At 56.1% G+C, this 13,718-nt stretch overlaps 1 protein-coding gene across 4 annotated transcripts in view; it reads right to left on the reverse strand.

Moving 5' to 3' along the window:
* CCDC12 (coiled-coil domain containing 12) overlaps positions 1 to 13,718 on the reverse strand; it is a 52,926-nt gene that overhangs the window by 1,801 nt on the left and 37,407 nt on the right. For 3 of the 4 annotated variants that reach the window (XM_029917742.1, XM_029917740.1, XM_029917744.1), the window contains exons 3-7: positions 4,593 to 4,672; positions 3,048 to 3,109; positions 2,793 to 2,827; positions 1,639 to 1,715; positions 1,146 to 1,545 (exon numbers count right to left, since the gene is read on the reverse strand). In XM_029917742.1, coding sequence (XP_029773602.1) covers positions 1,463 to 1,545; positions 1,639 to 1,715; positions 2,793 to 2,827; positions 3,048 to 3,109; positions 4,593 to 4,672 — 337 coding nt within the window. In that variant the 3' untranslated portion in view covers positions 1,146 to 1,462. Of the gene's footprint in view, positions 1 to 1,145; positions 1,546 to 1,638; positions 1,716 to 2,792; positions 2,828 to 3,047; positions 3,110 to 4,592; positions 4,673 to 13,718 lie in introns of those variants that run through there. The other variant, XM_029917741.1, reaches the window with a different exon arrangement.

Below are 13,718 nucleotides of genomic sequence, written 5' to 3' on the forward strand. Positions count from 1 at the left end.
CTTCAGCTCTCGGGGCTGAGTGGGAAGCTGGCTGCCAGTCACTGCACGGGAGTCCCACACTGTCACGGACGAGCACCCCGCTTCCTACGGTAGTCCTGGGGCAGGAGATACCTTCTCATCCTTTATTCCCAGGAAGGGAAGCCCAGCTCCAGATGCTGCTAAGCAGAGGGAGTCTGGCTCTAGCCCTGATGCTCATGGGCATGTCTGACCCCCGCTGGTGTGGGAACTAGAGTGCTGGTGTTGCCCGCTGCTCAGTCAGCCACCTGCCACTTTACTTCGGTCATCCATGCAGGTTTCTGCTTCCTTTCTGCACAAATTAGATTCTTGGGTAGTTGTGTACTTTTAGCTGAAAGCATTTGCTTTCTTTGCATGAGCGTGCTGGTCTCTGTGTGCACACGCTCACCCCGCCGCTCTGGCCTGGCTCCTCCGCACTGCCCTCCAGAGCCAGGCCAATGTGTCCCTCCGACCCAGCACAGAGGGAACGACACCCTGGAACGACACAGGGCGGGGGTGGGAGGCTCAAGGGGAAACCCTGAAGGACATTCAAGAGCAGGACCATTCTGGACATGAAATTCTGGCTGGCCACAGGTACCTGGACTTGGAGTTGTGGCCAGCCGGTCACTCTGGAGAATCAGCTCCAGAGGAGGCTCAGGATCCTAACGCCAGGACCTTGGAGAGCCAGGGTCCATGACCACACTCAAAACCAAGGCCATGATGCCCCACTCTATATGAGCCACCCTCCCCAGTACAGTCGTCTCGCCCCAGGGAAGCCACAGTCTGGCTCTGTGACGTGGGAAGAAGGGGTGCCTGGGGTTGTGCAGGGTGAGAGAGAACAGCACCCAGGGCCTGGGATCTCAAGCGGCCCAGAATGGAGGCTTGCCAGGGCACAAGCCCTTCCGGGCTGTCCCACACACTCCTTCCTGTGAGGCCCAGGCCCATGGGAGGGCTGCAGAAGCCTCTCAGACTCAGTCTCTGTCACCCATGGGTTTTGATACGACTACCTTCTGGACTCAGAAGGTCAGGCCTGGTACTTTTGCACCCCTCCAGCCTCAACATGCCCAACCCAACACGGGGCTTACTCATACTAAGCTTTACCTGTGCTTGCCTTGGGAACCAAACCCACAGAGCACCAAGGACTCAGAAAATATTGACAGGTTTCTGCCACACACACGGGTGTGTTTGTTTCTATTTCTGCTTATTTCTATTTCTAGAGATAAAAGAAAGTCCAAAATACACACATATGTACAGACACAGCAAGCGCTTAGGGTTGCTGTTGGCTCTGCCCTTGTCAGGGTGGTAGGGACCACTTAGGAGACAAGGAGCTGACCTCAGCCCATGGCCGGGGTTTCAGGCTGATGGGGCGGGCTGGCCCTGGAGGTGACAACAAGCCTAGCTCCCACCCTTGCCCGAGACTACCCGCTCACAGGACAGGCCTGACAGGGACGAGGGGACGTGGAGTGCCTCAGTCGGAGTCACAGGCCTCTTGCTCGGTGGTGGCGCCCACTGCAGAAGCCAGGCTGTCCTCTTGGCCTTTCAGCCTCTCACCTGGATGGGGACAGAGAGAGGAGTGGGGAGGGGCCTGTGCCTGGGCCACCACCCGGAAGGCAGGAGTCCCGCCTTGTCTGGCCCTGCACTTACGGATCAGCTCGGCGATGGCCCTCTGTGTCCGCTTTTCTAGCTTCTCCAGTTTCTTGGCTACGTCTCTCTTGAGGTCCCTGGAGCAGGCAGGTGTGAGGAGGCCGGAAGCTGAAGCCTGGCCTGGTGTGGCCTTGGAACCCGCCCCTCCCAAAGCCCCTTTGGCATTAGGAGTCACTCAGCTGCCGGAGAAGACCACCCGGGGAGGAGGCCAGGCTGCTCCCTTCCCCACTTCTGGACCCTCCAAAGCCCAGCATCAGCCACGCTTCTGCGTCCCACTGAGGCAGCGACTGGTGCTGCAGACCCACCAAACACCGACTGAGTCAAGGTGTGCAAGGGTGGACAGTGTCTTGGTCCCTCTCTTGGTCTGGTCCCCTTGGTCACCATCAGGTCCCCTCGGCCACCAAGACCCCCCATCCACCCCCGTGGGTCCTGCTCCTCCTCCAGCCGTGCGCTCACCCTCACCACCAGGAGCTTCTGGAAGTGCACACACAGCCTATTCTCCCCACCCAGGGATTCGGAGGACACATGCCCATGCTTCTGTTTCAACAAATGAGAACACCTTCAGTGGTGCTGTTCTTGTCACAGAATCACAGATGACGGATGTGGCCTGACCTCTGCCCCAAGGTCAAGCAGAACACAAGCCCCAGGCCACACGGCCCAATATCCCCCTCTGTATCAGCCTGGTCACAGGGGAACCAGGGAAGGATGAGCAGCCCCATTTCACAGAAGAGAAAACTGAGGCCAAAGCAGAACAAGGACAGTGGCGTTCCTCCAGAAGAGGAAACAGCAGAACTGGGACAGCAATCTATATTGCCCTTCCTACCCTCTCACCTCCATCCTGCGGCTCCCTGAAGGCCAAGGCCAGCCTTGCTCAAATGGACCTCTCTGAGGTAGCCGGATCCTCACCCTTGCAAAAGGGACATCTTCAAGGGACCGCCACTCCTCACTCTCCCCGAGCCCCTCCCTATGCTCCAGGGGTCGCCCCACGGCTGCCCTCTCATTCTCCCCTTCTGTCCTGTCAGCACGTCCCATGGACAGTGTGTGTCCACGCTGTCCTCACCCTGCTGTGAGGTGGGAGAGGCCCACCCGAGGGCCGTGTCTGGCACCCAGAGTGGCCAGTCGGTCCACGCAAGGCCTGCGGTGGCGGCACTCACCAGTCAGGCTTCCGGGGCGCGAGGTTGGCCAGGTCCTGGGGAGGAAGAGGCACATGTCAGGACCGGAGGGGCCCAGCTCCAGGGCGCATGGGCAGACACGGGACAGAAAGTGGGAGAAAGGGAGGGAGGAAGGAGGGGTGTGAGGAAAGGGGGTGGAAGGGAATGCAGAAGTGGAGAGAAGGAAGAGGGAAGTGGGAGGAAGGAGAGCTGGTGAGGGAGGAGAAAAGGGCCCAGAGCGGGCCCCAGGCCACTCACCACTTCCTCGATGACGGGCTCCGGCTTGGCGGCCTCCAGCTGCTCCTTCACCTTCTCTTCCACTAGAGGGTGCAAGACAACAACACAGGCTGTTGGAAAGGGGCCGCCACTCTCCCTGGGGCGCACCCGCAGCCCCGCAGCCCTGGGAAAGGGGGAGGGTGTGGGCAGGCTCCCCGGAGACCCAGGGCTCTCTCGCCCCCAGCTCTCCTGGGGCTCCCAACCTGCAGAGGCAAAGGCAGCCCTGGAGGCAGGGCCTGGGTTTCCCCGGATGAATGCCATCCTGGGGCGAAGGAGGGCCTGCAGGAGGCAGCCGGCTGGAGTAGACAGAGCCCAGACCCCCAGCCGGGAAGCATGGCCGCTGTTCTCAGCCCATCTCCCCAGCTGGGAAACGAGAGGGCTGCCCTGGTATATCCGTAGGACTGGCTCTGCCACAATCTCCAGGGGCTCCTGGGCTCTGAGCACGACCTGTCGACCCTGCACTAGCTGGGGCTCCGCTGGCTTTTCTTCCCGTACCACCTGGATACGTGCCCGCAAGGAGACGCGCTCCCCACCCCGGGGGGCCTGACGGCACACGCCTCCCAGCTGTGCCCAGTGGCTGACGGCACCCTGGGCCCCTGGTGGGAAGAGCAGGAGCGCCTGGCCCTGTGGGACAGGTACCAGGAGCGCTACCAACAAGTCTGGGCTCGGGGGCTTCCTCCAACCCCGTCACTGTGGCCACATGTTGCCTCACGTCCCTCCAGCCACAGGTGCTGACACTGCAGGACGGGACCACTCTCCACCTGCTGCCCCTCCTGCCTTCCTGTCCCCACCACGGTGGGGCCCAAACCAGGAAGCAAACCACCTAGGAAGCCTGCGAATCTTGAGGTAAACAACTGGGGAAGTAGACCGGGTGTGGCTGAATGAGCAACAATCTACTATTTTCAAGGTAAATGTATTTATTCGTTTATAATTTGTATAGTTAGAAACAGATAACAAAAATGAAGGATAAAAACGAGGTCAGGGATGTACATGAGAAGTGCTCCGCATCTCCAGTGTGGAGCACCTCCAGAAGCCCCCAGCTGCTGTGCGGCTCCCCGCACCACGAGACCGGGCAGCCCCAGGCCCAGGCCGCTCACCCAGCTGGCAGGGACGCCTGTCCCCTCCTCTGTGCTCCACCACAGCCACACCTCGTGGCCGGCGGGCACCTGTCTGCCCACTGCTCTCTGAACACCTGGATGGTTGGCTCTTAAAGGTCTCTTGCTCTGACCCCCCATGTGCCCAGAGGACCCATCCCCACCCATCCCCCTGCCCCCGCTGCCCCCTCCACATCTCCGCCCAGAGAGGTCCTCTCTGGGGATGTGGCCTCCTCCCTCGCAGGTGCCGGAAGGGCCCCCCACCCGTGTCCTGACCCCCTCTGCTGTCACTCAACACTGACCGCTCATACACGACCGTGACATGATGCCAGAAGGTCCTGTAGGCCCAACTCCCAGCCCTGGCCCTGCCGGTTATTCTCTGAGAGGGTGACACCCGCCAAGGTGGGGCAGAGGGGGAGCTCAGCGCACCGACCTGCGACTGGCTTGGCCTGGGGCACCCTCCTCCTCTTCAGGTCCTCGTCCTCTGGGACGTAGTTCCGCAGCCTGAGTTCCCTACGACAGATGACAAGCAGAGGTGGAGTGAAGCGTGCGGCACTCTCGTGCACCATGCACACCCGCAGGTCAGAATGAGGAAGCCACATGAGCAGGTGACTTCTCGACGTTCCTCTGGTCTCTCTGGAGACGGCCTGGTGAAGAGGGAGAGCCCGGGAACAGAAGGACCGCAGGGACGGGGCCCCCTCTCCACGCCTCAACCCCGTCATCTGCCGGGGGGCAGCTGGGCGGGCCGCTCCGCCAAGGCCCTGCCCGCACCATAGGTCCTCGCCCAGGGCCGGGGCCAGGGATGCCCGGGAGCATCCACTGGCTGTCTCTCCCGGATGAGTTCCATCTGACAGCCCGGAGAACCGAGGGTCAGAGAGACTGGACCATTTTCATAAGGTCTCACAGCAGTGGCCGCAGCGTCTGGCCTGGAGTCAGGGTTGGAGCTCCTGGGCTGAGTTTCTCCTATGGGACAAAGCTGCTGGTCACCCACTGGTTCTCCAAGCCTGGCCTCCTTCTCAGACCCTGTGTGGCCTGGAGCCGCTGGCACAGACCTCAGCTCCTGGTGGCACGGTGTGTGCATGCGAGGAGTAGCCGGCAAGGGTGAAGGGCAGGCGCGACAGCGTGCAGGGCCTGAAGAGCCAGGGGAAGTGCGTGGCCCCTCGGCCACAAGAGGGCTTTAAAACGCTACCGGGCAGACCCCAAGACCTCTGTGAGGGGAGGGGAGCCGCGAGGGACCAGGATCACACACGGGGCCCAGCCAGCACCAGCGCTGTTACTTTCCTCTGCCAGTCCCCTCGGGCCTCCACACCAAGCGTTTGGTGGGGTCTCCCTGGCTCAGCAGCTCATCAATCCTGACCGCCACGGGGAAGCTTGCCCGCAGGAGGGAGGGCCCACGGGGTGGCAGAGTGACACTCCGCATGTGGGGGCTGCTGCTTCATAAAGGCAAGACAGACTGTGGGGCAAACATTTCAGCTCTAGGGAAGCAGAAACGGCTCCCACATGCCAGCCAGGTGAGCCTGTGATGCGGGTCCTCCTTCACCAGCCTTCTGAGCCCCTCGAGGGCTGCTGGCCCCTCAGAAGTCCTGGGATGGTTTTCCCAGCAGGAGGGCTCCCATAGTCCATCACCTACCAAACCCTCTGTGCCAGGCAAAACTGCCGCAGATGTCCCCTGTGCAGGCAAAAGCCGTGCTAAAGATGAGGCAGCAGGTGTCTGTGGCCACACACCCAGCAAGCGGCAGGGGTCTGAATCTGATGCCAGTCCCTATCACCAACTCGGGCGGCCCCCTTCTCTGCCAGGGCCCTGAGGCCAGGGGGCGGAGCCGGCATGGCCTGTGTGCAGGGAGTCTGCCGCCCACACCCAGAGCCCACGTCCCCTAAGACCAGGACACCCACCCTGTCCTCTAGCCTCCAGCACCTCCCTCAGGCCTGCTGGTAAGTGCCACGGAAGCACCAGCAGAGAAAGTGGGGCATGATTCGGTGCTCGGACTTTCGCTCACAACAGGGTGGGGAGAAAAGCAGAAGAGAAACTGGGTGTGGGCACAAAACTGCAGGGATTAGTGAGAAAAAATGAAACAAAACAAAAATAAAAAAACTATCGCTCTCAGAAACCAGCTCCAGAGTTTTGTAAGAAATCAGCAGGAGACAGGGGAGTCTGCTGGGAACCGGACCCAGAGCTCAAAGCCACAGGAACAAGTACCTGCACCCCAGCCGGCCTGCTGCCCAAGCTTCAGAAGACGCTGGAACAGGGAGGACACAGCAGGGGGACGGGAGAGGGCAGCACAACAGGAAAGAGCAGCACTGGTGGTGGGGGGCAAGGGGCTGCGGGGGGTGGTGCTGGCTACACAGCAGCTCCATCCCCCACAGCAGTCCTACCACCCAGTGTCCCCTGCTCCCCCTGGGAGCTGAGCACCAGTCCGGCAGTCAAGAACACCTGCGTCCCAGTCACTGTGGGACTGTCCCATTCTTGGCCTCAGCTTCCACATCTTTAAACAAGAAGGCTGTGTTCAGCTAGGTCCCAGCCCTCCCTGATTCACTGTGAGATCTCTGAAGAGATGGCCTCTCACGAATGCCCAGTTACCTGCCCCCCCACCCCCAAAAAAGCAGGAGTCTCTGCAACAGGTCATGGGAGCACTAGGTTCTGCTCTGGGCCTGGCCTTTCCAACACAGAGCCACGGTTTAACCCCCTGCTTCTGCAAACAGCCGAAAACACCTGACAACAGACATATTTTTAAAAATCTATCTGTTAGCCTTGGACAAGTCCCACGGCAACAAGGATCTGAGGGACTGCAATCGCAGGGAGGGGAAGTGGCAGGTGAACCTCATCTCCCCTAAAGTGCCTGTCTGTCTATGAGCTGAACAGCTGAGACCCCAAGGAGAGCTTCCTGCAACCCCAGCGGCTGAAGAGATAAAAGTCTGCACTGGTGCCAGAAGGAAACCTCTTCCTCAGTCCTGGGGGGGGGGTGTGGTCAGGGTACCCCGAGCCTACCTGCCTGCCCAACGCTGGAGTACATCTCCTCTGGAGGAAAACAAATGGTTCAGAACTCCAGATTATCTCTAGGATTTTTCATACACAACATCCAGGATTCAAGCCATGAGAAAAAAAAAATAAAGATGATAGAAATACACTCACAGGAGATCCAGATATAAAAACAATTAGAAATGAAATATAGGAGAGCCTGGGTGGCTCAGTCGGTTAAACATCTGACTTTGGCTCAGGTCATTATCTCACAGTTTGTGGGTTCAAGCTCTGCATAGGGCTTTGTGCTCCAATCCTCTGTCTCTCTCTCTCTCTATGCCCTTCCCCTGCTTTTGTCTCTCCCTCTCAAAAAATAAATGTTAAGAAAAAAAAAGAAATAAAATACAAAATAACTGAAATTTGGGAGCACCTGGGTGGCTTAGTCGGTTAAGCGACCGACCAGCTCAGGTCATGATCTCGTAGTTCAGGAGTTGAGCTCCACATCAGGCTCGCTGCTCTCAGTGCAGACAGAGCCTGCTTGGGATCCCCTCGCCCCCTCTCTCTGCACTTCCCCCGCTCGTGCTTGCTCTCTCAAAAACAAACATCAAAATAAAATAAAATAACATAACAAGTTTTCAAGAGTTCAGGAAGATATACCACAAGATGGAGAATTTCAGCAGCGTATCTGAAACTGTAAAAATTAATCAAATGGAAATTCTACAACTGAAAATATAACCAAAGTTAAGAACTCAATAAATGGATTTAATAGCAGGTTAAAACAGCTAGAAAAAGGGTTAGTTAACTACAAATAAGTCAGAAAATACCCAGACTGAGGCACAGAGGGGGAAAAGGTTGGAAAATACAGGAAGAATATAAGAAACCTATGGCACGTGGCAAGAAGATCTAACATACATGCAGCGACAGTCCCACGAGCAATGTTTAAAGCGATGGTACCTGGGGGCACCTGGCTGGCTCAGTCAGGTAAGTGCCAACTCTTGATTTCAGCTCAGGGCATCATCTCATGGTTCATGAATTCAAGCCCTGTGTCAGGCTCCACACTGACAGAAAGGAGCCTGCTTGGGATTCTCTCTCTCTCTCCCTCCCTCTCTCCCTCCCTCCCTCTCTCTCTCTCTCTCTCTCTCTCTCTCTCTCCCTCCCTCCCTCCCTCCCTCCCTCCCTCTCTCCCTCTCTCTCCCTCTCTCTCTCCCTCTCTCTCCCTCTCTGTCTGCCTCTCCTCTGGTCACACCCGTACTCTTTCTCTCTCTCTGAAAGTAAATAAATAAAATATTAAGAGAAAGAGAGAGATAATAACTGGAAATTTTACAAAATAAGTGGAAATCACCAAGCCATACACACAGATTAAAGAAACACTACGAACTGCAAAGAGCACACCTGCAAATCATTATCAAACTCCTAAACACCAAAGACAAAGAGAAATTCTTAAATTCAACAGACATCTGACCTTCAAAGGGAAAACTAAAATGGGCAGCTGATTTCTCAACAGAAACAATGGACAATGGGGTGATATATGGGAAACGCCAGAAGTAACTAGAATGCCACCCCAGAATGATAAATCTAGATAAAATAACCTTCAAAGAGAAACCTGGCCAGAGAAAGGAAAGTTGGCAGAACTGGTTGTCAAGGAATCTTGATGGATTGTGTGCTTTCGACGGAAGGAAAATGACTTCCGGTGGGAGCATCGAACTGCAGGCAGGAATTAAATGTCTCAGGAAGAGTAAATATGTGGGAAGATGTAAATGACTATTGACCGTACAAAAGAGGAACGATGACTTGTGGGATTGAAAAGGCAGCCGCAATAGCACCGAGATGGGAAGAGCCGTCCGCGGGGTGAGAATGTTCTGGGGTGGTCCTGGTGCCGCACGGGAAATGGTACAGTGTTACTTAAAATTGGACTTCAGTAAGTTCAATATAAACTTAGGAAACCCCTAAAAAGGAAAAGAGTATGTAATTAACAAGTTAATAGTTAGGAAATGGAATGATGAAAAACAAAAGAAAAATAACTGAGATAAAAAAGGAAAGCTGAGAAACAACAGGTTTGCACACAATGCGGGCCCAGGCCACCAACCCAGGGGCTCCCCACGGGGCCTCTGGAGCTGTCACAGCTCTGGGAGACTGGGAGACGGGACTCCACCGGGTCGGCCAGGCCACTCGGAAGCTGCCGTGGTCGCTAGGCAGACACTGGTATTAGGAGCTCACTCTTCTAGAGGCCACTGGAGCCAAGCATGGGCTCTGCTACCCTTGTCTTAGAATGTGGAGGCTGCTGGGGGAGAAGGTGCTGGAGCCCTCGGGTCCTAATGGTGTGACCTGGGGCCATATCCCAGCTTTGATGCTTCTGAAATGAGGAGGGGAAGGGTCACGTTCTCACTGGCTTCCACATGGAAATCAAAGACATCTTGATTTCATGAGGCTGTGTAAGGGCTTCGAGCTGTGGACATCAATCCTGAATGGTGTCCTGCAGCACAAAATCAAGTCTCCCAGGAGTGCCTTCTTCTCACGCCACACTGCTGCCCCAGAAGCAAACATGCAAACAGGGGTTAGAAGACAGGCTCTGAGGCAGCGCCAGAGCAGCAGGCCCCAGGAAGGGTGGGCTGCTCCCCCGCTCCCGAGGGGCCACAGGCGGAGAGGGGAGACAGCCAGGCCAGAGGAGTGCCCAGAACTTGCCCCCAGCCGTCCCCGGGGACTAAGGCCACAAAACTCATGCATCCTGAGCTTGGGGCTGTAGAGGACACAGACATGAGCGTCCCTTCCCTGGGCTAACCCTCTCCTAGTGGGGAGAGCGCACTTCACGCAAACCCTGGCCATGTGTCCTTTGGCCTGTATCAACAAAGGAATGCCACATGACCGAAGGGACAATGGAGACGTTCTTTATGACTTCTGTGGAATAAATGCCACGATGCGGCACTGTTAGACGGCCCAGAGCAAGGTGAGGAACAGGAGCACAGTGTGTGATCACATGTGTAAAAACAAGTGTGTATGTTCGGGGCGTGGACACACCAGCATTATTTTCATATCCGTGCACAGCCGACCTCTGGAAGATGCCAAGAAGCTGGCCCTAAAAAGGTGGTCTTAGGGGGCTCCTGGCTGGCTCAGTCGGAGCACAGGACTGTTCATCTCAGGCTTATGGGGGCAGGGAGCCTACTTAAAAAAAAAAAAGTTGTCTTATAAGCAGGAGGTTGGGAGTGAATGAAGATTTTTTTTTTCCTGTGTGCCTTTGAATACCTTTGAATTCGGAGCCACGAATTCCTTACATACTCAAAAACCAAAATAAAACGTGTAAAGATACACCCAAATAGCCATAGACGTCGATGCATCACTGCATAACCACTGAAAACAGTCTGCGAAAGACTCTTAACATGCAACAGAACAATTAACAGAATGAAAAAAACAACCAAACGCTGACAGTGATTATCTAAGTGATTTTTTAACTTACTTTTTTGCTTTTCTAGAAGTTTCTAGAATCTCTAATGTAGTTAATATTCTGTCTGCACAGAAACAACCAACCAATGAGACAGAAGGAAACCAGAAAAGAGGAAGCAGGCAGAGGGGACCCAGTGGGGCCGACCTCCGGGAGCAGGACTGCGGTGGCTCTGCACTCGGCAGCCACCTGCACCTCTGGCCAGAGAAGCAGAGGCCAAGCCACGCTCCAGAGGCCTTTTGCCCTGGATCTGTGGATAGAAAAGCAACACAGTGAGCCCAGTGCCTTCTAGGACTCTACCCTTTGCAACCAAATGTCCTGGGCCACCCACTGGCCCTTCCATGTGGGCACCTGGCATCTGAGTTGAGCCTGTGATCTTCCCCACAGTGGGGACAGACACAGAGGCCACCCGGGAACCTCTACTTTCACCCTCTCTGATCCGGGGCCTCCACTGTCCCCTAAACAAGACTAAGCCTCTTAATACAGTCCTGGCCTCGTTCCTCATTGGTCCCTACAGCCCGCTTTCCAATCAAGTGTCCCTGGAGTCACTGCCAGCCCTGTCTGCTACACACTCTCCTGCCCCTTTCCAATCAAGTGTCCCCGGAGTCACTGCCAGCCCTGTCTACTACACACTCTCCTGCCCCTTGGGCTTCAAGAGCCAGCTCCACAAGATGGCACTGTGGACAGCCCAAATGTCCCCACCCACCCCAAGACACAGCTGACTGCTCCTCTCCTGTGCCCCCTCTTTGCCCTACACGTCCCTACCCTCTACCCAGCTGCCCTCGCACCCCAGTGCACATGGCCCCGTTGTGGCTGTCCTTCATACCCCACCTTACCAGCAGGGAGACCCAGCTCCAGCACTAAGCTCCCAGCATGCACTTGCCCCCGGCTCGAGGGAGGAATTCAGAAAAGGTATGTGATGGGTGGCCGGGGGCTCTCTGGGCCTTTTAATGCTCAGGAAAACAATACAGGAAGTAAAAGATTTGTGCCCAGGAGATTCAAAAAGGGCAGGAATGTGGCCAGGTCAAGGCAGCCAACTCCCAAGTGACTTCCACTGTGTTTGTAGCAAAGCAACAGTAATGCCCAGGTTCACATCCTATGGAGTCCTTTTTTTTTTTTTTTTAGTGTTGTTTAAAAAAAATTTTTTTTTTTTTTTTTTGAGAGAGCGAGAGAGAGAGAGACAGTGTGAGCAGGGGAGGGTCAGAGAGAGAGGGAGACACAGAATCTGAAGACAGGCCCCAGATTCTGAGCTGTCAGCATAAAGCCCGACGCGGTGTTTGAACCCATGAACCATGAGATCATGACCTGAGCCAAAGTTGGACACTTAACCGACTGTACCACCCAGATGCCCCGTGGAATCTCCTTAAACTAGGGGAAAATGTCCTTTTCCATCCCTCCTCCGCCTTTCCCCCGGGTATCTGAGAAGACCTCTCAAACGCCCAAGCAGGTTCAGTGACCGTTGAGAGGTTTTCCTCAAGACCTGCTACAGGGAACCCAGACCTGGGCTGGCTGGGAGACCCCATGGAGGTGCCTTTTCACACCTTCCATGTGTGCCATTCAGGGGAAGGGGAGGGGAAAGCTGGCATTCTCTGTAAAATGTGAAACTCTACCCAGCGGTAGAGTTCTAGAATGTCCAAGTGAAAGGAAGTTTCTAGATGGTCTGGTCCACCCCCTTCCTTGGTGAACAGGCCTCAGAGAAAGCCTGCTGTTCAGGGAGGTTTCCTAGCCCTGGCCCATTTCACCTTCCTTCATCCATGCTACCAGCCTTACCCTCGGGGCCACGAGCCCCGCTTCTCGTACCGCACTCTCAGCCCCTGCCCTGCACCCCTGGAGAGAGGCCTGCTCCCTGAGAACACGGCCCACCCCACCCAGCTCCCTTGTCCCTCCTGCCTAGACAGGCCCCTCCAGGACCAGAAAGAGGGTGGTCTCGAAGCTCTCCCCCCAGGCACCGACCACAGGGAAGGCCAAGCCCAGGACAGGCCTGCGAGGCCCTGGAGGCCAGCACTGGCTGAAGACAGCAGCTCTGACCACCGAGGCACACAGTTTGCACATCCAGGGTACAGAGACTCAGGGCTCTTCCAGGGACCCCCCCCTCCCCCAACTACCTGCGTGTTTTAGGCTCTGCACACACTCGCCTCCATGTCCCCAACATAAACATGGCCTCATTTCCTGCTGCCAGTGGCCAGACCCTGGAGACCCGTGAAAACAAGGTGACAGGCGACTATCTCAAATGGCTGGTGGTCACTTCCCTCGAGACCGACTGAAGTGTCCAAACCCCATGACCTGAAAAGCCTGCTCTGGGGAAATTATTCTGTAGAAATAGCAACAAAACAGGGACAAGAACACAATGTTTCACACAGAAATGTTCCAGATGACAGCCAGGACTGGGGGCAAGGGTGGGGGGATGTGCAGCTCAGGACAGTGCAATTGTAACACCTAGAAACTCACTATAGGTAAAGCACAAGATCAGCGTGGATACTGCTGGGCTATGGCAATGTTTTGGTTCGGTGGCTGCTCAACAGTTGGATCCAGGATACTGGATGGTTGGCTTAACAGCAAATGAAACTTTTAAAAGAGCCCAGCAGCTTCCCCACTCGTGGGCAAAAGACACTGGACTCCAGTCATCCTCCCAAAGGACAACTGTGGCCACACCATGGGGACAAAGCACAGACAGAGGGCAATCAACGCTCCCTCCCCGTCCATCCGGCCAGCTCCACCTCCACTCTGCCAACCGCCGCAGCTGCCCATCCTATGACACGTGGAGAGGATGTGGCACGAGAACTGAGCACGTACTAGACGGGGCCACATCACGTGGACAAAGTCTCCCAAGCGACCCTGCAAACGCCTCCTCGGAGGGCTTCAGGGAGAGCAGTGGGAGCTCCCGCAGCCTCCGAAGCGCAGGCACCGGCAGGGACAAAGGAGACGATGCTCCCTTCTCAGCAGGAACAGCCTCCGTGTGCTGCTGTCAGGATGCCTTTCAACGTAAGGTGGCTACTGACGTGTTCCAGATGTTGAAATCAGTCCAGAGAGACTCGCGGATGTGCTCCAGGCATCAGAGTGAGGGAAAAGCCAGAGCCGGAATCCAAATCCAGGTCTCTGGCCTTGAGGAGGACCCCAGGCCCCCTCACCGAGCGCCTCAGGGACCCGCAGTCGTGGGGAAGAGTAAA

The sequence above is a fragment of the Suricata suricatta genome, chromosome 12 (genome assembly GCF_006229205.1).
Source record: "Suricata suricatta isolate VVHF042 chromosome 12, meerkat_22Aug2017_6uvM2_HiC, whole genome shotgun sequence".
NCBI classification, from domain to species: Eukaryota; Metazoa; Chordata; class Mammalia; order Carnivora; family Herpestidae; genus Suricata; species Suricata suricatta.